Source organism: Lampetra fluviatilis, chromosome 48 (assembly GCF_964198595.1).
Source record: "Lampetra fluviatilis chromosome 48, kcLamFluv1.1, whole genome shotgun sequence".
NCBI classification, from domain to species: Eukaryota; Metazoa; Chordata; class Hyperoartia; order Petromyzontiformes; family Petromyzontidae; genus Lampetra; species Lampetra fluviatilis.
In genome coordinates, this window is record NC_136322.1 from 5,669,212 (window position 1) to 5,695,069 (window position 25,858).

Consider the following 25,858-nt stretch of genomic DNA (forward strand, 5'->3'; position numbering starts at 1 on the left):
ATGGCTGACAGCTCCCTGCTCGCGTTGCGTCGCAGGGCGGGGGGTCCCAAGGAGGGTCGAAAGCGAGCTGGCTCCTGGCTGCTCAAGCAGGGCCTGCTAATGAGATGGGACAATATGTTCCGGCTGCACGCACTCGTCGTGCCTTCCGCTATGCGGGGCAAAGTTGTTCTGGCCGCACACGAACACCTCTTGCATCTGGGGGTAAACAAAACGCTTGCTCTGCTCCAGCGTGACTATTATTGGCCGGGGATGGGGAGCGATGTGTTCAATATACTGAAGGGGTGTGTGGATTGCGCCAAACGGAAACCACCGCCCGTTGCACCAAATCCACCGCTGCAGTCTATTCAGGTCTCGCGCACTAACGAGCTCGTTGCTCTGGATATTTTGGGGCCTTTTCCTGTCACGCCTAGGGGTAACAAGTACCTGTTGGTTGGTGTAGAATACTTTACCCGATGGCCTATGGCGTGGCCACTCGCCAACCAGTCGGCGGCGGCCGTGGTGGACGCCTGTGTCCAGGGCTACGTCTTGGACAAGGGGGCTCCCGAACGCTTGCTGACCGACCAGGGAAAGAATTTTTCGAGTAAATTGCTGCAGGAGGTGTGCGACCTTTTGGGTACTAAAAAGGTGCGTACCTCACCGTACCACCCACATACTGACGGGATGGTGGAGCGACTCCACAGGACTTTAACTTCCATGTTGTGCCAGCAGGTGTGTGAGGCACAGGTTGACTGGGACTTGCAGGTCCCGGGGGTCCTCGCCGCGTATAGAATGGCCCCCCATGCAGCTACGGGGTTCTCCCCATTTTATCTGATGTACTGTCGGGAGGCCGATCCGCCCATGGAGACTCAGCTGGGACTTTCCGTGCCACGGCCTAATTCCAAATTGGCCGACCATATTAAATTTAACATTGCAAAACTTGCCGAGGCACGGGAGGCCGCACGGCTTAATTCGAGATCTCGGCAAATCGCCAACGAGCGCTTGCGTGCACGGAAGGTGTCCGTGCACGATTAGAAACCAGGCGATAGGGCCTGGCTGCACTGCCCTCATGCACCTTTGGCTACGTCGCCTAAATTTTTGAGGCCATGGCGGGGACCCGTGGAGGTCGTGCGGGTTGCACGCCCCCAGTGTGTTCAGATAATATGGGGAAAGCGCCGTTGGTACGTTCACCCCTCCCGGCTGAAACCGATCTCGCCTCCATATGGCCTTTCTTTATGTCGTGAGGACCGAGCATGTGATGTGACCGATGACCCGGGGAGGGAAATGTCTCCGCCTGATCCTCACATGTCTTCGCCTCATCCGCTCCCAGGTGTCTTGGAACTGATGGCTGCCGACCACCGGCGACCGGATCCCCGCGGCACGGCCGGTTCTTCCAGGCCCGAACCGTGCCTTCCTGGGCTGCCGGAGCCACCGGACGGTCGACTGCATCCCGTCCCATACGACGGACCGGCCAGGCGGACTCGCGCTAGGTCGCCCAACTTTTCCTGACCAAATAAATGGGGTGGGGATGCGGGCCGACGCGGCCGGAGCGTCTCGTCACTACGTTCCCAGTCCGTTCGACCGCTCTATCACCCTGTTCAAGGAGCGAGCGGAAGGGGGATCGGTAGTCAAGGAGACACTGGACACGTCTGTTTTTTCGGAATAACTTTTATTGTGTTGCTCGTCGGTTTGTACATAGGTTGTTGTTGTGTTGTGTTGTGTCGTTGTTTTGCGTTGTTGTTGTGTTACGGGGCACACTTGGGGAGTGGGGTTTTTTTTGTTGTTGTTGTTGTTGTTTAGCAGCTGGGCCGGCTGCGAGCTATGTGGGAGGGGGTGATGTAGGGGTGATACGTGCTGGCAGTAGGGATCGTGGGGCAGCGCGTGGTGATTGGCTGTGTAGTGGTGACGCGCGCTGACAGTGATGGATCGTGTGGCAGCGCGTGGTGATTGGTTGTGTGCGCTGACACAAGCTGGAAAAAGGGATCGTGTGGCAGCCCGTGGTGATTGGTCGACTAGGGTGGGTGCTCACATCGCGGTCCGCATAGGGTCCGTCTCCTCGGGAGCGGAGGGCTATATAAGGCGGTGAGCGCGGACGCTCGAGGAGTTGGTGACCAGTGAAGATGGAAGACGGAGGAGGAAGAGATAGGGCCCTGAGACACCTAGTCCCGCTGTCCTTGTAAGGACCGGGACCCTGTGTGGCTCAGAGGCGGGACCTTGGGACCCGGGGCCGGATGTCCGTGTGAGGGCCGGGCCGCGGGACCCAGTGGTCGTGACCCATACCCAAGCTGGGGTGGGTCTGTAGGTTCCCCCAGATGATACGGGGCTGGAATGCCTGTGTGTGTATAGCCGGGTGGAACGTGTAGCGTGAGCTGTAGTAACCACACGTATCGGGTGGAACGTGTAGCGTGAGCTGTAGTGACCACACGTGTTATTGTGGCAAAACAAGTGTTAATAAAGTGTGCTACCCGTCAATTGGTCTCCCGCCGTAATTTACAATACTACACAACGATTATTGCATTACACTGCATGCATTACATAGTGAGTTTGAGAAACGCTTATTTAATATTCGTATACATTGTGTGTAATCATTCCGTGTCACCTCTGCAGCCAATAAAAATGTATCCAGTACATTCATAATGAATTTTGAAAAAAAAATCCATTAATTATTTAACGGAATCATTACCCCGAATTGTGACAATTTATCACACCGCAGGGTAGGCGAATGGTTACATAACTGTACCCATTTGTGTGTTGTGTGGGTTTAAATTAGACGTGTCAATTCGGCTGGCTGGGAGTAACACCGCATGTCAGGGTCGGGTGGAGGTGTTCTACAATGGCGAGTGGGGTACGGTTTGTGACGACATCTGGAGTCCGTAGGATGCCAAGGTCGTGTGTCGTCAACTGGGTTGTGGCTTCAATGGCGTGGCCGTGTCAAATGCTTACTTTGGACCGGGCAGTGTCCCTATCTTTCTCGACGATGTTCAGTGCTCTGGTTATGAGATTCAGCTTTCCGACTGTAGTCATCGTCCCTGGGGGATTCACAACAGCGTCCACTCTGAAGATGCCTCAGTCATCTGCTTGCAAGGTTACTTAAGCAAGAGTGTGTGTTGATCAATTTATTGTGATAATCTGTAAAATGCAACAGCACGTATTACAGAAATTATCAACCGAGTCGCCATTAACCACGTGACTGGTGTACACGTCAGGTTACTCAATAGAATTTTCCCTTAAACCCATTCCATTACTGATAAACCATCTTTGTCTTTAATCAAAACCTTTAAACTTCACTATTCGAATATTACTTTAATCCTAAGCTGTATGTCTATCTATATCATCTACTTATATTGATATCTTACACCCATTATCTGTACTGTATATGTACTTTACTTGTCACCATTGTACAACTTACTACTGTACACGTGTTCTATTCTTAAAAGCATTGCAAGTAGCCATACTCTAGGTGCATGGGCATGTTTATAGAATAAACAGTATTAGGGTTATATAATTACCAGTATTAAATACAGTACGTCATATTACAGTGTACAGAGCTAAGCTCTCTATTTTGGGTTAGCTCCAACTCTTTGTGCACAGAGAGATAGGAGACCGAGCTTTGTATTATGCTTTTAGAATTACCAGATACTCTGGTATTATTAAACCATGCTACACATTTTACTCACCAGAACTGGTTAGGATGCTTTTCCCAGTACTTGTTAAGAAAAACATCCGTTCCAGCTTGTCAATGCCCTGTGGAATTTAGCTCTTAGGTACTTACTAATCGCTCTACCAACATACTTTAGACCTTTTTTATCATCATTATTGTTTCATATCTCATCTTAAGCAATAACTCCTTCTTAACATATTAAACATACCACTTACAAAAAAACATGAAACAACTTAACAAACATATGATCAATGCACATATTTTCTCTTAATCTCGATGTTGTAGATAAAAGTCCCTTGTTTCGCCATGGTCTCCAGTAGCAACCAACAGTTATCTCTTGTGCTACCGGGCTCCTTCTCACAATGGTAGGTTAGCCCAATTTTTCATAGGTGAGTGTCTTTGGCTGTCTTCTCTCTCTTTGAGGGTGGAGTCTCTTGTTGTGATGACTACTCTCATCCTCTTCATCATTATTTTCCAAGTTCGTTGCAGATTCACTTGCAGGACTCAACTGATTCATTATTTACAGCTAAATCGGTCTCAATGTATCCTGATGCCTTCGGCAAGATCTGTCCCTCAGTTGTTTCAGTTAACTGATATTCACTCTCTGAATCGTCTCACTGCTCTCTGTACCAGCTAGGGATACATGTTCCTCGACTGCTGACGATAACTGTTGTTCACCCTCTGTCTTGTGTGGGTAGAATTCTTCAGCTTCTGGGTTCAATGGTGACTTCGTGTCCTGTATTACTGAAGCTTGCTCATCAGTTTTTGGTTAACTGTTGAAAGCTCAAATTCTTTATCCGTTTCCAACTCACTGTCTGTTGGTTCCTGCGTGTCTTTACATATGCCTCTTGTCCTTGTTTGGTGGGTTTCTTTGTTGCCTTCTTACTCTGTTTCTTTTGTGATGGCTGCTCAATTGGGAGGAAGTCACAAGGTAGCAGCAAATTCCGATGAATAATATCGGTTTTCCCTTTACCACTCGATGGTTTGACCTCATAAACTGGGCTGGCATTACTTTTTCTCACAATGACACTAAACACCTTGTCCTCCCAGTAGGAGCGAATTTTGCCCGGTCCCCCTTTCTCACTCATATTTCTCACCAGGACATGATTGCCTTGTTGTAGCTCTGCCCCATGGATTTTTTTCGTTATACTGGCCCTTCTGTTAATTTATTGCACAGTTGGATGCTATTCTGTAGGCTTCCACCATCCGCTGTCTCCACTTCTCCACTTATTGCGTATACGACCCTCTCTCTCCCTGGTGTTCGAAACCAAAAATAAGATCCACTTACAGATTTGGAGACCTCCCAAACAGGATAAAAAAAGTTTAGAACCATGTTGGTTCACTACGAGTACAGTTATAACCATGAACTACCTTGGCCAGGTAGTTCTTCCAATCTGTCTTCTGCTCGTCAGTCTTTTAATTCGATAGCTCCGAACAAAAAGTTTTGTGCAGATTCTCTTGGCTCCTGAGAAATATTCATCAACTAATGCTTTGTTCTCTACATTGTCCCTTCAAAATGGGTTTTAACTTATAAATAGTCAAATCAGTTTTTATTTCTAGCATTTGCCTCAAATTCAGACCAGGACTGATTGCTGTGATAACTACCTCAATGATGTCAGACTCAGCATGGCCCTTACGGATTCCTCCATCGATCCTGCATCAGATTGGTGTAAGATAACTTGTTTTTATACTCTCCTTCACCAATCTGCCAACAGATCCTGAATTATCTCCATATTATGACTTCTGGCATATTCCCTGGTCTGGCCATTCGTACTAGATCCAATGCTGCTCTGGTTCTTGTTCCACCTTCACTTGAGGTTTTCTTTTCCTCAAGGGTTTTTCTGGAATATTGTTGTGACTCTTGTATTTCATCATCCATATCTTCAGAGAGTTTTGATGGTGGCACTGTTTGACCTGTTCCCTTGCTGTCTTAGTCTTTCTGCTGTATTGTCTCAATGAAAGACAGCAGGTTTTGAACACATGCACAGGCTTCAAAATCTTCTTAGTCTTCATCTTCATCGAGTACTATTTCTGCCATACGAACTAAAGCCTGTCTGCTATTATTTTCACCAGTCTCATAATCATGGAAACACTTCAAACATCTACAAGTTTCCTTGAGCTGGGCTCTCTGCAGCTGATCCAAGGCAGCATTGACCTCATCCTGCAGCTGTTCCAGTGCCATGATGTGAAGACCGTTCAGATCATTGCACGATTGTCTTTACATATGGTGCCCGTACAATTTCTTGGTCCATCTCGTTGGAAGAGTTGAACCCTGTCGGTGAACTTTGGGAAACTATTCTGCCAGGCTCGCCAACATATGTTGTACACTCGAAATGAAGGACGTAGGCAGGTGTTGCAACCCGAGGGCAAACGCATTCATTAATCTGTAACTTGCAACATTACGTGTGTTACACACAGATGTTTCCAACCAAGTCGCCATTAACCACGTGACTGGTGTACAGTCTCAGGTTACTCAATAACAGTTTCCCTTAAATCCATTTCACTGCTGATAAAGTATATTTGTCTTTAATCATAACTTTTAAACTTAACTATTCGAATATTACTTTAATCCAAAGCTGTATGTATATCCATACCATCCACTTATACTGATATCTTACACATTATCTGCACTGTATATGTACTTTATACTTACGGTACTTGTCACCATTGTACAACTTACTATTGTAAATGTGTTATTTTCTTAATATAATTGCAACTAGTCATACTAGGGGTGCATTGCTATGGTTATAAAATAAATAGTATTAGGGTTAAAGAATTACCAATGTTAACTACAGTATGTCATCCTTTACAGTGTTCAGTCCTAAACCCCCTCCGATTGAATGAATCAAAATTTACCAATTCACAGCCAAGGTTAAAGACTAGAACATTTATATAACCATCAAAACCAACAAATAGGTCCTTTACCTGTAAAATGCAACAGCACGTATTTTACACACAGAAAATCTCAACCGTACTCAATAACCCTGCCAGCCACCTACAGGCCCGACTCAGTATCACATGCTGGTGTACACGTGCATTGATATAGCGCACAGCACATAAGAACCTTTACAAAACCACACTTTACTCTATTGCTGCACGAGGAGATAATTAAAAGTGTTCCATTTCTATTGTCAAACACACATGCCATTAAAATGGCTTGCTTGCATGTGGCTATTTCAGTGTCAAGTTACATAGTTTTAACCATCATTAGCAAGACTACCACAACCATGACAGTCTCAGGAACGACTTATCTCCCATACTCGTTCTCCTTCTGGGCCGGTTGTAGAGAGACTGCGAGTGTAAGCTTGGTTACAACATTCCAGATTTACTCAAACGTGACAACATTTACTGGCTTGGTTTCTGGAAGGAACTACTCTGTGGCTGTGCAGGCTTCCTTTGGGTCCGTCTCATATTGGTCAGATGTGGTAATGGACGTAACTTGTAATTACTATTGTGATGAAATGTTCAGACTAGATAAATATAGACAGTAATTTGTGTATGCTACTACATATTACAAGTGCATTGCATATATTACGCGTTGTATTACTTTATTTAGTATTAAAAACGTTTCACAACCACATGATGATGCCATTGTTTGCAATTGATCTTTCTCATTATTCGCTTTAACCATTGTAAAATAACTGAACATGCCTTTAAATGTCTTGCTTGCATGTGGCCATTTCAGTGTCAAGTTACATCGTTCTAACCATCACCAGCAAGACTACCACGACCATGACAGTCTCAGGAATGACTTATCTCCCAGACTCGTTCTCCTACTGGGCCTACTTGAGGGAGACTGCGAGTGGAAACTTGGTTACAACATTCCAGATTTACTCAAACGTGACAACATTTACTGGCCTGTTTCCTGGAAGGAACTACTCTGTGTCCGTGCAGGCTTCCGATGGGTCATTCTCATATTGGTCAGATGTGGTAATGGACAGAACGTGTAAGTTCCGTTCTGGTCAACTGTTCAGACTAGATTAATATAAACAGTAATATGTGTATGCTACTACATATTACAACTGCATTGCATATATTACACGTTGTATTATTTTATTTAGTATTCAAAACGTTTCACCACCACATGATGCTGCCATTGTTTGCAATTGGTCTTGCTCATGATTTGCTTTAACCATTATAAAATAACTAAACATGCCATTAAATGTCTCGCTTGTATGTGGCCATTTCAGTGTCAATTTACATCGTTTTAATCATGAGGAAGACGACCACAACCATGACAGTCTCGGGAACGACTTATCTCCCAGACTCGTTCTCCTACTGGGCCTACTTGAGAGAGACTGCGAGTGGAAACTTAGTTACAACATTCCAGATTTACTCAAACGTGACAACATTTACTGGCTTGGTTCCTGGAAGGAACTACTCTGTGTCTGTGCAGGCATCCAATGGATCTGTCTCATATTGGTCAGATGTGCTAATGGACAGAACTTGTAAGTTCCATTGTGGTAAACTGTTCAGACTAGATTAATATAGACAGTAATCAGTGTATGCTACGACATAATGCAAGTGCATTGCATAAATTACACGTTGTATTTCTTTATTTAGTATTTAAAACGTTTCACCACCACATGATTCTGCCATTGATTGCAATTGGTCTTTCTCATGATTCGCTTTAATCATTGTAAAATAACTAAACATGCCATTACATGTCTTGCTTGTATGTGGCCATTTCAGTGTCAAGTTACATCGTTCTAACCATCACTAACAAGACTACCACGACCATGACAGTCTCAGGAACGACTTATCTCCCAGACTCGTTCTCTTACTGGGCCTACTTGAGAGAGACTGCGAGTGGAAACTTGGTTACAACATTCCAGATTTACTCAAACGTGACAACATTTACTGGCTTGGTTCCTGGAAGGAACTACTCTGTGTCCGTGCAGGCTTCCGATGGGTCTGTCTCATATTGGTCAGATGTGGTAATGGACAGAACTTGTAAGTACCTATACAGTCTGTTGATCGGACTATATTAATTTAGACAGTCGTGCGTATGCTACTATATATCACAAGTACATTGCGTATAATATACTGTATTACATTATTTGGTATGGAAAACGTTTCACCACCATGTAATGCTGCCATTGCCCCTGTTTTTAAAATAGACATACACGATTCACACTGGTCATTTTGACAGGCCAATATTCTCTTCTGGTGTAAGTAGGTCAAAAACACGTAAGGATGTGATTTTGGCTGTTTTAAAGTAGGCAGACGTAATCCTGAGCCTGGTAATAATGATTTAATACCATTCATTTACACTGCTAATGCGCCTTGCTCCAAGAGTTCAGAAGGCGATGTACAAACAACACACACGTGCAGGCTCAACCCAATAAAATCAAACCTCAAATTAAAAGATTCAAGGAATAGAAATTTCCTTTAAAATAAGTGCGTATTAAGGCACGATTTAAATAAAGCTAGGGAGTCAGCATAGTGAACGTCCAGAGGATGTGAACTCTACAGCCATAGGGCCACACGAGAAAAGGCCCGGTTATCTATCATCATACAGATATGTAATCCCGGCACGCACAACGATAAACTAATTTAATTGTAACATTTAAGGCCCACTGAGCTTTGTAGCACTTTTTCAGAAGCGACCTGGCAATCATAATTGATAGATAAACGAAGTGGCTTATAATCATGTGGAAACTTATAGCAGCCAAATACTCTAAACGCATGATAATAAATGGAGAGGAGCACCGAGGGGAATCAGGGCCAATGATGGCACGGACGCATTGCCAATGTAGTCGACAATTTTAGGCACCAACTGTGTTTCACATGCACGCACATGCTCATAACTGAGCCCCTGCCATGTCTCAATTGTTTTTGCGACTGTGTCAGGAATCAAATGGGTTTGATTAATGTTCATTGGTAACATCAGCAGTAAGTTTCATCTTCAGCAATCCTATATCCCCTACCCCCCCCCCGCAACTATCCCATTCACCGACCTTTTTCCCCCACATCCAGCATCTGTCAGAGACTTTTCTTGCTTCCCATATTCCACGGAAAATATATCCTGCAGTTGGTCTCTCCCCGACGGTGTATGGAGCATGCTGTTCCTGCAAGTGATCAACGACAATGATCTATTGCATTCCATAGGCATCTTCAACAACAGTCTCGATGTCATTACCATGTATTCTTTGAATGAAATAATTACGGAGCCTCGGGGAAATGGAAGAACAAATTTAACATTTGCTATATAGTGCAGCTTTAGAAAGCAGACCTAAATGATGATTAAGTAATGAAAACAAAACATTTTAGCATGTTAAAACAGGATAATTAGTTTTCATTGCAAACCGAATGCTATAATCTATGTTTAATAAACAGGGGTATTAATGGACAAAATATGAAACGTGCTCAAAGACTCGTGAAGAAGTGCAGGCTGGGAGACAGAGCATGCTATTAGAAGCGACGATGGCCAGTGGTTGAGTGCATCAAAAGGAGGGAGCGTGCATGGGAGTGTATTCACCTTGGAGATGGAACGATAAAATCAGTTCTACTGCAAGAGCTAGATGGACTGTTCCGTTATAGAATTAATGAAGGATTCTGATGTCCTATGGAGGACTCCATCCATACCTATATTGATCACGGCTGATGTTGATGACAAAGCTTTTCATTATTTAGTATTATATTGCATAGCAGCATCGTTTCCAAAGATCAACGTGGGAGCACACTTCACACAACCCACAAGATACTTCCAAACTTCCCCAAAAGTCAACATTGGGCCATCATCACCCACACTGGCATCAAAATCCCTGTGATTGTGTCGAAACTATTACCAAGGTGCAACCTGGTCAAAGCTGACTGGGACCAATATAAAGAGTGGTGAGTCATTTCCATAACAGCGGAACACTATCACCCTTTTATTGGCCTCCTTACTGCAGCTGCAAAGAAGAACATCCCCCAAAGCTTCCAGAAAGACTGCCCCTGCTGGACAAAAGAGACACAGGACCTGTTCCGACAGTACAGCCAGTTGGGCAGCCCACCGGTTGGAAAGGCCCTTCTAGGCTTCTAGGCTAGATGGTATCTCCCCAAAATTCCTCCATCACTTAGGCCCTAGGGGACTCCAATGGCTGGCAAAACTGTACACCAAAACCATGAAAACGGGATGCATCCCAAAAGCATGGCAGAAGGCAATGGTCGACCCGGGAAGCTATAGGCCAATATCACTCCTGTGCACGACCTATAAACTCCTGGAACACATCATCCTCCTGAGAATCACCCCCTTGTCGAGTCTAATCTATGAAGAGCAAGCTGGATTTTGTCTTGGATGCAGCTACTGTGACTAAATTTTGGCCCTAGCGAAAAAAATTGTGGCTATATTCCAGAAATCCAAGACCAGTGAACGCTCTGAAAGTGACATTCTGCGGCAACACTGCGACACGACCCTACTCCGATCTGTCTGAATGAAGCTGGATCCTACACTAACATTCTACGACCACCTGAAAAACGTAGCCGCCAAGACCAAAACAAGGGTCAACCTGGGCCAGAAATTGGCAAGCACAAGCTAGGGAGTATCAGCACCAGTGCTACGGACATCAATGATGGTCCTTGTGTACTCTGTAGCCGAGTACTATGCGCCAATGGACCAGAAGTTGTCCCACTCGACTTGTTGATGTCCAACTGAACACTACAAAGTTGTGTATCATTGGAACCCTCAAGTGGACCCCAACACACTGGCTGCCCGTGCTGCTAAATATGCCTTCCCCACCCATCCGCCGCAACGCTGCAAACATGCGGAAGTATTGCAAATCGAGGACACTCGCCTTGCCATTCATCAGTAATTTACTAACGTCCCTCGTCATTACTTGAAGTCACACAAGCCCTTTTGATCCAATGTGCTTCCCCTTATTCAATGCAGATTCAACCTCGATTAATTCTGGAGAGCTGAATGGAGTTCAAAATCACTCACAAATATTTCGATTTAAAGCTTTCGTGACTGCAGGGATTCATCTTCTATCTTCTTGGTTCTTTCGGTAAAGACACGTAGAAGGAAAATAATGAAAATAAAACATAATAAAATAACTCTGACGACGTTTCGGCCACAGGACGGCTGCTTGCGTTGTAGCCGAAACGTCGTGAGAATTATTTTATTATGTTTAATTTTTATTATTTTATTATTTTCCTTCTACGTGACTTTACCGAAGGAACCAAGAAGACACTCACAAATACCCTGTGAAAGACCCAATGCAGTATATCCATGGGTTTGATGTTCCACAAAGCTCATGGTAAACTCTTAGCCGTATCTGCACAAACCATGGCAGTAAATGCGCAGACCTGATCCACAAATGGAAAATGTAAAGCTGTCCAGTGTGCAACTGTGGTCATTCAGAACAGTGGCTGTGCAACATTTGACGACCCAATGCCCGATCCACAAATATAAAGGAGACATCACAGTGATACATTCCGCTGCTCCTGACGCGGTTACCTGGCTTGACTACCTGAATATGAAATTGTAGTTGTTGCTCTGCATCTACATTAGCCATACGGAAGAATTTCACATCTGCCCTTGTATGTATGTTGAACTTTGTTTGCACCATATGTAGCCAACCGTGCTAATCAGAGTTGCGAGGGAAGAACAACGAACTAACACACAAAAAGCAGTTCTAAATAAATAGGACTTCAACCTGCATGTAAAAGTGCATAGGCCCAGTGGCTCCCTAATATTGCAAGATCGTTTCAGACGGGTGCAGACGCGCATCTGAAAGCCCATAATCTTGACCGTCAAATAATGAAGCAACTCCTCTCAGTCATATGGGCAAATATATATCAATGCATACCTCATCATGATGGCCAATAGACACTCGTTTAAACATGTTGCCTAGCGATCAAGATGCAGTGCCTTTAACTCTAATATTCAGCCACGCGTATTCTGACATAATAGGCACATGCTGATGCAACGATTATTGCATCACACTGCATGCATTACATTGTGAGTTTGAGAAACGCTTTTTTAATATTCGTATACATTGAGTGTAATAATTACATGTGACCTCTGTAGCCAATAAGAGTTTATCCAATACATTCACAATGAATATTGTAAAAAAAAATCCATGAATTATTAAACGGAATCATTACCCCGAATTGTGACAATTTATCACACCGCATGGTAGGCGAATCATTACATGACTGTACCCATTTGTGTGTTTGTGTGTGTTTAAATTAGACTTGCCAATTCGGCTGGCTGGGAGTAACACCGCATGTCAGGGCCGGGTGGAGGTGTTCTACAATGGCCAGTGGGGCACGGTGTGTGACGACCTCTGGAGCCCACAAGATGCCAAGGTCGTGTGTCGTCAGCTGGGTTGTGGGCTCACTGGCTTTGCCGTGTCATTGGCTTACTTTGGATTGGGCAGTGGCCCTATCTGGCTCGACGATGTTCAGTGCTCTGGTTATGAGACTCAGCTTTCCGACTGTAGTCATCATCCCTGGGGGACGCACAACTGCGGCCACTATGAAGATGCCTCAGTCATCTGCTTGCAAGGTTACTTAAATGAATGTGTGTTGGTCAACACGTATTTGTGCTCTGTTGTCTTGTTATTGCATACCCAAGAACATTGTTCATTGCTAGCAATACATTTATTCTTTATCCACATAAGATCAATTTAATATATGTGTTTCATGCATTATTTCGAAAGTTTATCCTAAAACTGATATTTGAAAGTTTAAATTGGATTCAACAACAAATTTCCACGTGAGAAGTCACTTCATTGAGCTATAAGTTTTGGCTTGGTCACTTCTGAAAAAGATCTACAGTGTATAGTACATAGATCAGAGGGTATTACCTGCTAAAATAATAAATGTAAAATTAACTAAATTATTATTTGAATAGATAAAACTAACTTAAATTGGCCGAAAATGTATGCAGGCCAGGAGAAAATAATAACTTACACACCAAATGTGTCTAACAGCAACACGTAACTGGAATCTCAGCATCCTATGCGTGTTCAGATGACATTCCCAACATTTTTTGTGATATGTTATTTCTTCTACCTAAAAAAATACAATCTAAACATCAAATATTAATTCAATACAATATTCTCACGTTTTTAAATTCACAGGTGAATCGTAAATCCATTAAACAATGAATATTCAACTCCAGGTACTCATAGGAATTGTTCAATTAATATTACAAATGAAACAATTTATTGACACATTCCATTTAAAATAATTAGATTTACATACAGTACTTTCATAAAGGGTGGTTATTACATCCACAGTTAGAAATGTTTTCAATTCGTCTGTCTATTAATAATTTGACCATTTTTTCTTAAAATAATTACAATACTAATTGCTAAAATGTCACCCATGCCTTTTGCAGTGCCAAGTTTCATCGTTTTAACCATCACCAACAAGACTACCACGACCATGACAGTCTCAGGGACGACTTCTCTCCCGGAATTGTTCTCCTACTCGGCCTACTTGCGAGAGACTGCGAGTGGATATTTGGTTACAACATTGCCTATTAACTCATCAACGGAAACATTTACTGGCCTGGTTCCTGGAAGGAACTACTCCGTGTCTGTGCAGGCTTCAAACACAACCTTTTCATATGAGTCAGATGTGGTAACGGGCAGAACTTGTAAGTACCAATGTGGTGAACTGTTCGTGCTATATTAAAATAGAAAGAAATGTGTGTATGCTACTATATCGCTATATATGATAGCGCATTTGTATCTTAATATTGTATTGCTTAATTTGGTATTGAAAACGTTGTACCACCATATGATGCTGCCATTGTCCCTGCATGTAAAATAGACGCATGCACAATTCACATGTTTATCATGGTTGGCTACGTACAGTGCCAAATAAGTTCTACATACATACACATGCAATAGTGATGGGATCGAGACTCCTCACCCGACCTCGGTTACTCGTATACAACGAACCTCCTTATCAATGTCTGCGGTATAAAGCCCAGCCCGACAATTGAAACAACCCTTTGGGGACTTAAAATCAACAGCGTTTTAAAATGTTCGTCCATTTTATTGTAAACCCTTGACATTATGGCTGGGTAGGCAATTGGTAAACTGCAGCGATCATGGGCCTTCTTCTTGGAAACTCTGGCACAGTTATTTTTAACCCTCATGTGATCATAACACAAGCACGAGGATAAGTAGTGAGTTCGGAGTCGGGCGGTTACCACCCCCGTGGAGCTTGTTGAGGGGTGTGCATGCAGGGAGGTTGGTATTGCCCTCCTTCCCCCCTCTTGGGATTCAGTCACTACCCTGCGGGACTTTTGTTATGACAACTCCACTTGGCATGTGGAGGCTCCCCCAACTTTTGTCCCGGATCTTTAATTCTCCCCTCACCATATAATAATAACCTACGCTACCTCTTGTAGACCGCATGTGTGTGGGCTAATGAACCCTATCGACTCCGCATCTATTGACCCAGGGGTATTGAGGGTCTCAGTCCACGTAATTTTTTGTACCCCCCCCCCTTTGTTTCGGTCCGTGCCTTATACTGGGCTCTTGTTTTGTTGCAAATAAAACACGTACTTTTCTCCTCATAATATAGTTGGACCAAAAGAAGAAGGCATATACAAAATATATGGTGATTGTGGTAACTTATGTGTTATATGCCACTTCAGTGGCATAAGTTAATTACGTAATTAGCCCTTTCACTTCGTCTCTCAATCATTTTATTTGACATTGCAGTGCCTCCAAAAGTCAATGTCACCGTCATCGTCCACAACTCTACAGCCATGACGGTCTCATGGGTGGCTCCAATTTCAGATGTTGACTACTACATAGTCTACTTAAATGAAACTAACGACGCATCAGCAGCATATCACTTCAATTTTTCCTCCAATGTTACAATGCAGCGCTTCATTGGTTTTGTTCCTGGTAGAAGTTACCAGATATCTGTAACAGCATACAGTGGCATCAACTCCCAATCATCAGCCATCGTTATTAAAAGGAGCTGTGAGTATTTCCTTGATTATACATTTATTGTTATTTTTGTTATAAAAATCTGTGCAGTCATGTTGAGAGTATTATAATTTCGATTGTAGGTTTTATTTTCGTTCGAATTTTGTCCAAATATTTACGTATTTAATCACTTGTTCACGAACAACATAGGATATATTTACTCAGTATTTATACAGAAATGAATACCTCAATCATGGAATGATCCATTTGTGGAGGCTTCCAATGCGTCCTTCTAAGCTTGGTCAGATATGGTTATGGACAGATATTGTGTGGTACCGATGAAGTCAACTGTTAAAACTATATTAATATAGACATTAATCTGTGTATGCTACTAAATATCACTATATATAACTGCATTGTGTATCTTACATATTGTATTACTTAATTTGGTATTGAAAGCGTTTCACCATGCTATGCTGCCATTGTTCCTGCATTTAAAACAGACAAATGCACGATTCACACGTTTGTTACCTTCACGTGAGCTCTTGTTTTGTTGCAAATAAAACACGTACTTTTCTCATCAATATATATTTGGACAAAAAAAAGAGAGCATATAGAAAACATATGGTGATCGTTGAATATAATGTGTTACATGCCAGTTTTGTGGCTTAAGTTGAGGATATAACAGGTTTTTTGAGCTAGATTGTGTAAATATGAATGCGTAGTTAAACCCGCCACCACCTGATACAGCCAATAAGTAAGGTTTGTCACATAAACAGAACATGCTGATTCGTTACTAGTGTAGTGAATGACTTGGAGACGTATCTCTTGGAGGCAATTCTTTAATTAACACCGAGCACACTGTTACACACTCTGCACTGTTACACAACGCTCTCTCTCTCACTTAAACGCAACGCTATACTGGTAGCTAGCCAACAACCAAAGCTAGCCATCTGACACTGACGGTGCTGAGCTAAGACAGCCAACTACTACTAGCAGCACAATTATTAAGTGGGCAACTACAACGATGAAGGCACGAAACGACAGTGGCCAAGGCGACAGCAGCGACGACGACGACGAGGGGATCCCACTCCAACGACGGCGACCCCGAGCCTTCACTCAGGGTCCCCTTTAATCCTGTCAGCGTGGCCTCGTTCCGCCACAGCCACGCCCCCCTTCTGGAACTTACGAGCGGGCTCTCGATGCGTCCCTTTGTAACCTTTACCCTAGATCCTTCTCGGTCTATAAGGTGGCCTGCTTTCAATCAGTGCTGCTTCACTCTGCAGATCCCCCTCCCTACCAGCAGCAATCACTATGCTACATAGTAAACCATTTCATGTCACTACACTAGTACAGTACATCCGGGTATTCGAAAGTAAATCCACAACATTTACAATTCAAGTACGACGTTTCACCGGTAATTATAATTAGCATCATCAGGCGACAGTGAGAGTTGTGGATACATCATCTTGTTCGTTCATAAATAGAGGAATACATGTGATGTGATCACGTTAGCCATGTTAAGGGACATTCGAATTTGAACTATGTATTATTTTAACGCGGAATTTCTCAAATTTTACTTATTTAATTGCCTATTTACTAACAACAAAGGACAAATTCACTAAATGTCCATGCAGACATAAATACCTCAATCATGGAATGATGCCTCTGTCAATGTTAAGACCAGAAGCAGGTGGATGGCTTAACTATTCTGGCAAATCGCCTGATGATGATGGCTGCAATTTCCAGCGAAACGTCGCACTAAAATTGTAAATGTTGTGGATTCACTCTTCAAACACACCGGTGGGCTGAAGTAGTAAACTATTTGGCATTTTGTTTACGTGACAAATCTATTACTGATTGGCCATGTTGGGTGGTGGAGGGTTTCGACACATTTATAAATAATTACGCGATCTAACCCAAAAACATTTATTATGAATCTTTAAACAGCATATATACATATCAAACACGTAATTGAAAACCATTTTCATGAGCATTTAAAACCAACCCTGTCTACTTGCAAATTGTACATTTTGAATAGAAAATGTATTTGTGAAATGTGTAATGACAGAAAAATTACCCCAAGACATATGCAGCTGAATTTCTATTTAAAACTAAGCAAAGATCTAAAAAACACATTTATAATGACTATTATTGGTCGTGAAAGCCTACGTGTTACAAAGAAAAATTTAAAGTGCTCAAAGACTCGAAGAAGTGCATGCTGGGATGCACCAATAGACAGGACATGTCACTAGAAGGGATAACGGCCAGTGGTTGAGTGGCATCAATAGGAGGGAACGTGCCTGAGAGTGTTATGCATCCGGGAGATGTAGAAATGAAATAAGTTTATTGCATTCGCTAGATGGACTGTCACATTACAGAATCATCAGGGATGCTGATGTCTTGGGGAAACCTTCATTCAGAAGTAGACTGATCATGGCTGATGTTGATGACAAAGTTTAATATGATTTACTATTACATTGCATAGCACCATCGTTTCCAAGAATCAAAGTAGGAGCATACTTCACCGATCCTGCAAAATACTTCCAAGCTTCCCCAAAAGTCACTATAGGCCCATAATTGTCCACATTGGCATCGAAATCCCCGTGATTGTGTAAAAAACGATTACCAAGGTGGAACCAGTCAAAGTTGACTGGGGCCAATATTAGGAGGCTGTAGAGAGAGTGGCGCGTCAAATGCCCACGCCACCGGAATGCTATCATCATTTTATTAGCCTCCTTACAGCAGCCACAAAGAAGCGCAACCCGCGAGGCTTCCAGAAAGAATCCACTCCCTGCTGGACAAAAGAAACCTAGGACCTGCTCCGACAGTACATCCAGGTGGGCAGCCAGATATTTGATAGAGCCTGCTGGAGTCTTTAGACTAAGCCAGATGTAAGCGGTGGATTGAGTGTTGAAAGCTAGGACTTCACTCACTCCAGCTGCCATACCTTGGCACTACTGCAACACATAGGTTCTGCTAATCTAACATAATACTGGACAGAAAGGGTTCTGCCCAACTTTATTGCCTCCAAACTATTGGAAAACAAAATGACTGTTTGACAAAAACATCAAGTGAGAGATCCATTGCCAATTACACCAGACAATGGCCTCACTGTCTGCACAAGACCCCACCGCCATGAACACAGAGGAAGTGAGGGAGGGTCTGGCTGAAATGAAGAAAAACAAGGCTGCCCACCCCCACAAATTCCTTCATCACTTAGCTTCTAGGGGACCTGGCAAAACTGTACACCAAAACTATGAAAATAGGATGAATCCCAAAAGTATTGTAGGAGGCAATAATCATTGCCGTACCCAAACTGGGAAAGCCAGCTGGTAACCTGGAAAGCTTTCGGCCAATATCACTCATGTGCACGACCTAAAAACTCCTGGAAAACATAATCCTCCAGAGAATTGTAGAGTCTGATCCCTGCAGAATAAGCGGGATTCCAGCCTTGATGCAGCTGCTGTGACCCAATTTTGGCACATGCGATGCACATTGAGACCATATTCCAGAAGAAATTCAAGACCAGCGCACAGTCTGAAAGTTACCTTCTGTGGCAATAATGTGTGACATGACACCACTCTGACATATCTGAATGAAGCCAAGATCAAAACAAGTGTCAACCTGGTCTATAAACTGGCAAGCACAAGCTGGGGAGTATCATCACCAGTGCTAAGGACATCAACGGTGGCCCTTGTGTACTCTGTTGCCGATTACTATGCATCAGTATGGACCAGAAGCTGTCACACTCGACTTGCTGATGTTCAACTAAACACTACAATGTGGTGTTTCATTGGAACCCTGAAGCGGACCCCAACAACCTGACTGCACGTGCAGCTAAATATGCCTTCCCCACCCATCCGCCGCAAAACTGCAACCATGCGGGGAGTCCTGCGAATCGAGGAAAGTCGCCTTGCCATTCATCAGCACATCACTAACGTCCCTCGTCATTACTTGAAGTCACACAAGCCCATTAGAACCAATGTGCTTCCCCTTATACAATGCAGGTTCAACCTCGATGAACCCTGGAGAGCTGAATGGAGTTCAAAAGAACTCACAAATACCCTGTGAAAGGCCCAATGCAGAATATCCATGGGTTTGATATTCCACAAAGCTCATGGTCAACTCTAAGCCGCATCTGTACAAACCATGGCAGTAAATGCGGATACCTGATCCACAAATGGAAAATTAAAGACTGTCCAGTGTGCGACTGTGGTCATTCAGAACAGAGACTTTACAACATATGACGACCCAATGCCCGATCCACAAATATAAAGGAGACATCACAGTGATACATTCCGCTTCTCCTGACGCGGTTAACTGGCTTGACAACCTGAATGTGAAATTGTAGTTGTTGCTCTGCATCTACATTAGCCATACGGAAGAATTTCACACCTGCCCTTGTATGTATGTTGAACTTCGTTTGCACCATATGTAGCCAACCGTGCTAATCAGAGTTGCGAGGGAAGGACAACGAACTAACACACAAAAAGCAGTTCTAAAGAAATAGGACTTCAACCTTCATGTAAACATGCATAGGTCCAGTGGCTTCCTAATAGACTGGTAGAAACCTCCTGGTTACACCCCTTAAGATTTAATTTTTAAGAGGGTCTTAAATCTTAAGGGATCTTAGGAAGGGGTGGGAGGAGCCCACCCCCCTCAGCCCCCTGCCCCTAGGGGGTCTTGGGTGTCAACCTCCGGTCACGGCCCCCCAGGGGGGAGGGGGTTTGACCTTCGGTCGACCCCGACTCATCTCGCTCTTTCTTGGCTGCCCCGTGTCGGCCGTGAGCGTTGTGGCAGGTAAGCTGCTTACAGCGCCTTGTTATGGCGCAACACATGTACTGAGGTCAGTGGGAGGAGGTGGGCCCTTGAGGAATGGCCTTCCTTCCCCCCTGCAGGACAGCTGAGTCCACTTGGCATGTGGAGGCTTCCCCTACTTTCGTCACCGACCCGTTATTCTCCCCTCACTAACTAATAATAACTGACGCTCCCTCCCTTAGTCTGTACGTATGTAGGTCAATTAGCCCAATCTCCTCCCCATTTATAGACCCAGGAGTATTGAGGGCCTCAGTCCACATAATTTTTGTAACCCCCCCTCCCCTTGTTGGGGTGTATGCTAAATACTGGGTTCTTATATTGTTGCAACAAAAAACACGTACCTTTCTCATCAATACATAGTTGGACCAAAAAAAGAGGATATATACAAAATATATGGTGATCGTTGTATATAAATGTGTTACATGCCACTTTAGTGGCTTAAGTTAATGACGTAAGTAGTCTTTGCAGTTCGTGTGTCCTAACCATGTTTATTTGACATTGCAGTTCCTCCACAAGTCAATGTTACCGTCATCGTCAACAGCCCTACAGCCATGACAGTCTCATGGGTGGCTCCGACTTCAGACGTTGACTATTACGTGGTCTACTTAAATGAAACCTACAATGCAACAGCAGTGAAGAGCTTCATTTTGCCTTCCACCGTTACAACACAAGCATTTACTGATCTGGTCCCTGGTAGAAGTTATAACGCTTCTGTAACAGTATACAGTGGCATCAACTCCCAACCGTCAGACATTGTCACGAATAGAACCTGTAAGTATATGCATTGTTTATATTCAGATAATCATTTGGGTGAGCACCACAGAAGAAATGCATTTTCACAAGCAAAAGCAATCACCACAAATATAATCTCGGTATTTTATTAGAAGGCATTTGTAAACAATCACAATGTCGTTTAAAAAAAATTGTTTTGATCCACGTTAAGAATAATTTTATCTAAATTCGAAGACAATTATACATTAAATTAAAATATATAGCATTGCTTTCTGGACCAGATGACGCCAACACTATGTGAGACTGGGCTCCAAGAAAAGCTGTCTCTGTTGTGGACCAATCAATTTCAAGGACAATGCATACATTATCAGAGTTGTTTTTTGTTTGCAATCTGACCGCAGGTATTGGGATTAATGCAAACATGATTCCGTGTAAAAATGTGTCAGTTTTGTTGCCAGAAAACAGGGTAAAAATGCCTATTTTTAATTTGCAATTTGTCATACTATGGGTGCATGGGCATGGCTATAGAATAAACAGTATTAGGGTTAAATAATTACCAGTTTTAACTACAGCATGTCATCCTTTACAGTGTACAGTCCTAAACCCCCTCCTATTGAATATATCACAATCTACCAATTCAAAGCCAAGCTTAAAGACTAGAACATGTCTATAACCATCAAAACCAACATTTGGGTCCTTTACCTGTAAAATGCAACAGCACGTGTGTTACACACAGAAATTTCACAACCGTGTCACCATTAAGCACGCGACTGGTGTTCAGGTCTGGTTACTCAAAAACCCTGCCAGCCACCTACAGGCCCGACTCAGTATCACATGCTGGTGTACGCACTGCATTTATGTACTGCACAGCACATAGGCGCCTTCACAAAACCACACTTTACTCCATTGCTGCACGAGGAAATAATTAAAAGTGTTCCATTCCTATTGTCCCACACATGCCATTAAAATGTCTTGCTTGCATGTGGCCATTTCAGGGTCAAGTTACATCGTTTTAACCATCACGAGGAAGACTACCACGACCATGACAGTCTCAGGAACGACTTATCTCCCAGAGTCGTTCTCCTACTGGGCCTACTTGAGAGAGACTGCGAGTGGAAACTTGGTTACAACATTCCAGATTTACTCAAACGTGACAACATTTACTGGCTTGGTTCCTGGAAGGAACTACTCCGTATCTGTGCAGGCTTCCTATGGGTCTGTCTCATATTGGTCAGATGTGGTAATGGACACAACTTGTAAGTTCCATTGTGGTCAACTGTTCAGACTAGATTAATATAGACAGTAATCAGTGTATGCTGCGACATATTACAAGCATTGCATATATTACACGTTGTATTACTTTATTTAGTATTTAAAACGTTTCACCACCACATGATTCTGCCATTGTTTGCAATTGGTGTTTCTCATGATTCACTTTAATCATTGTAAAATAACTAAACATGCCATTAAATGTCTTGCTTGTATGTGGCCATTTCAGTGTCAAGTTACATCGTTTCAACCATCACTAACAAGACTACCACGACCATGACAGTCACAGGAACGACTTATCTCCCAGACTCGTTCTCCTACTGGGCCTACTTGCGAGAGACTGCGAGTGGAAACTTGGTTACAACATTCCAGATTTACTCAAACGTGACAATATTTACTGGCTTGGTTCCTGGAAGGAACTACTCTGTGTCCGTGCAGGCTTCCAATGGGTCTGTCTCATATTGGTCAGATGTGGTAATGGACAGAACTTGTAAGTACCTATACAGTCTGTTGATCGGACTATATTAATTTAGACAGTCGTGTGTTTGCTACTATATATCACAAGCACATTGCGTATAATATACTGTATTACATTATTTGGTATGGAAAACGTTTCAACACCATGTAATGCTGCCATTGCCCCTGTTTTTAAAATAGACATACACGATTCACACTGGTCATTTTGACAGGCCTGTATTCTCTTCTGGTGTAAGAAGGTCAAAAACACGTCAGGATTTGATTTGGGCTGATTTAAAGTAGGCAGACGTAATCCTTGATGCTGGAAATAATTATTTAATAATATTAATTTACACTGCTAACGCGCCTTGCTCCTAGAGTTCAGAAGGCGATGTGCAAACAACACACACGTGCAGGCTCAACCGAATAAAATCAAACCTCAAACTAAAAGATTCGAGGAATAGAACATTTCGTTTAAAATAAGTGCGTATTAAGGCACGATTTAAATAAAGCTAGGGAGTCAGCATAGTGAACGTCCAGGGGATGTGAACTCTGCAGCCAGGGGGCCACACGAGAAAAGGCCCGGTTATCTATCATCATACAGAGATGTAATCCCGGCACGCAAACGATAAACTAGTTTAATTGTACCATTTAAGGCCCACTGAGCTTTGTAGCACTTTTTCAGAAGCGACCTGGCGATCATAATTGATAGATAAACGAAGTGGCTTATCATGTGAAAACATATAGCAGCCAAATACTCTAAACGCATGATAATAAATGGAGAGGAGCACCGAGGGGAATCAGGGCCAATGTTGGCATGGACGCATTGCCAATATAGTCGACAATTTTAGGCACCAACTGTGTTTCACATGCACGCACATGCTCATAACTGAGCCCCTGCAATGTCTCAATTGTTTTTGCGACTGTGTTATGAATCAAATGGGTTTGATTAATGTTCATTGGTAATATCAGCAGTAAGTTTCATCTTCAGCAATCCTTCATCCCCTCCCCCCCCAACTACCCCATTCACCAACCTTTTTCCCCCAGATCCAGCATCTGTCAGAGACTTTTCGTGCTTCCCATATTCCACGGAGAATATATCCTGCAGTTGGTCTCTCCCCGACGGTGTATGGAGCATGCTGTTCCTGCAAGTGATCAACGACAATGATCTATTGCAGTCCATAGGCATCTTCAACAACAGTCTTACCATGTATTCTTTTAATGAAATAATTACGGAGCCTCCGGGAAATGGAAGAACAAATTTAACATTTGCTATTTAGTGCAGCTTTAGAAGGCAGACCTAAATGATGATTAAGTAATGAAAACAAAACATTTCAGCATGTTAACACGGGATCATTAGTTTCCATTGCAAACCGAATGCTATGATCTACGTTTAATAAACAGGGGTATTAATGGACAAAAGATGAAAAGTGCTCAAAGACTCGTGAAGACGTGCAGGCTGGGAGACAGGGCATGCTATTAGAAGCGACGATGGCCAGTGGTTGAGTGGCATCAATAGGAGGGAGCATGCATGGGAGTGTATTCACCTTGGAGATGGAACGATAAAATAAGTTCTACTGCAGGAGCTAGATGGACTGTTACATTATAGAATTAATGAGGGATTCTGATGTCTTACGGAGGACTTCATCCATAATTATATTGATCACGGCTGATGTTGATGACAAAGCTTTACATTATTTAGTATTACATTGCATAGCGCATCGTTTCCAAAAATCAACGTGGGAGCACACTTCACTCAACCCACAAGATACTTCCAAGATTCCCCAAAAGTCAACATTGGGTCATCATCACCCACACTGGCATCAAAATCCCTGTGATTGTGTCGAAACTATTACCAAGGTGGAACCTGGTCAAAGCTGACTGGGCCAATATAAGGAGGCTGTAGAGAGAGTGGTGAGTCATTCCCATGACAGCAGAACGCTATCACCCTTTTATTGGCCTCCTTACTGCAGCTGCAAAGAAGAGCATCCCCCAATGCTTCCAGAAAGACTACACCTGCTGGACAAACAAGACCCAGGACCTGTTCCGACAGTACAGCCAGTTAGGCAGCCCACAGGTTGGAAAGGCCCTTCTAGGCTTCTAGGCTAGATGGTATCTCCCCAAAATTCCTCCATCACTTAGGCCCTAGGGGACTCCAATGGCTGGCTAAACTGAACACCAAAACTATGAAAACGGGATGCATCCCAAAAGCATGGCTGAAGGCAATGGTCGACCCGGGAAGCTATAGGCCAATATCACTCCTGTGCACGACCTATAAACTCCTGGAACACATCATCCTCCTGAGAATCACCCCCCTTGTCGAGTCTAATTCATGCAGAACAAGCTGGATTTCGTCTTGGATGCAGCTACTGTGACTAAATTTTGGCCCTTGCGAAAAACATTGTGGCTATATTCCAGAAATCCAAGATCAGGGAACACTCTGAAAGTGACATTCTGCGGCAAAACTTCGACACGACCCCACTCCGATCTGTCTGAATGAAGCTGGATCCTACACTAACATTCTACGACCACCTGAAAAAGGTAGCCGCCAAGACCAAAACAAGGGTCAACCTGGTCCAGAAACTGGCAAGCACAAGCTGGGGAGTATCAGCACCAATGCTATGGACATCAATGATGGTCCTTGTGTACTCTGTAGCCGAGTACTATGCACCAATGGACCAGAAGTTGTCACACTCGACTTGTTGATGTCCAACTGAACACTACAAAGTGGTGCATCATTGGAACCCTCAAGTGGATCCCAACACACTGGCTGCCCGTGCTGCTAAATATGCCTTCCCCACCGATCCACCGCTATGCTGCAAACACGCGGAAGTACTGCAAATCGAGGAAACTCGCCTTGCCATTCATCAGTACATCACTAACGTCCCTCGTCATTACTTGAAGTCACACAAGCCCATTAGAACCAATGTGCTTCTGTGGAGGTCGCTGCCCCCCGAGATCCCTCCCTCGACAATGCTAACGGCCGGGCTAACATCATCCCTCGCTCCCCCGCTGCTATGCGAACCGCTGCTGAGTTCCTCACCCATGGTATAGGAGCCGT

General features: G+C 43.5%; 1 protein-coding gene across 1 annotated transcript in view; it reads left to right on the forward strand.

The window, feature by feature from the left end:
* The window catches only part of LOC144948136 (receptor-type tyrosine-protein phosphatase beta-like), a 113,929-nt gene continuing 88,071 nt past the window's right edge, over nucleotides 1-25,858 (forward strand). Inside the window, exons 1-4 of the mRNA XM_078877565.1 lie at nucleotides 1-157; nucleotides 1,307-1,414; nucleotides 8,330-8,590; nucleotides 20,845-21,111. Coding sequence (XP_078733691.1) covers nucleotides 1-157; nucleotides 1,307-1,414; nucleotides 8,330-8,590; nucleotides 20,845-21,111 — 793 coding nt within the window. The remainder of the gene's footprint in view (nucleotides 158-1,306; nucleotides 1,415-8,329; nucleotides 8,591-20,844; nucleotides 21,112-25,858) is intronic.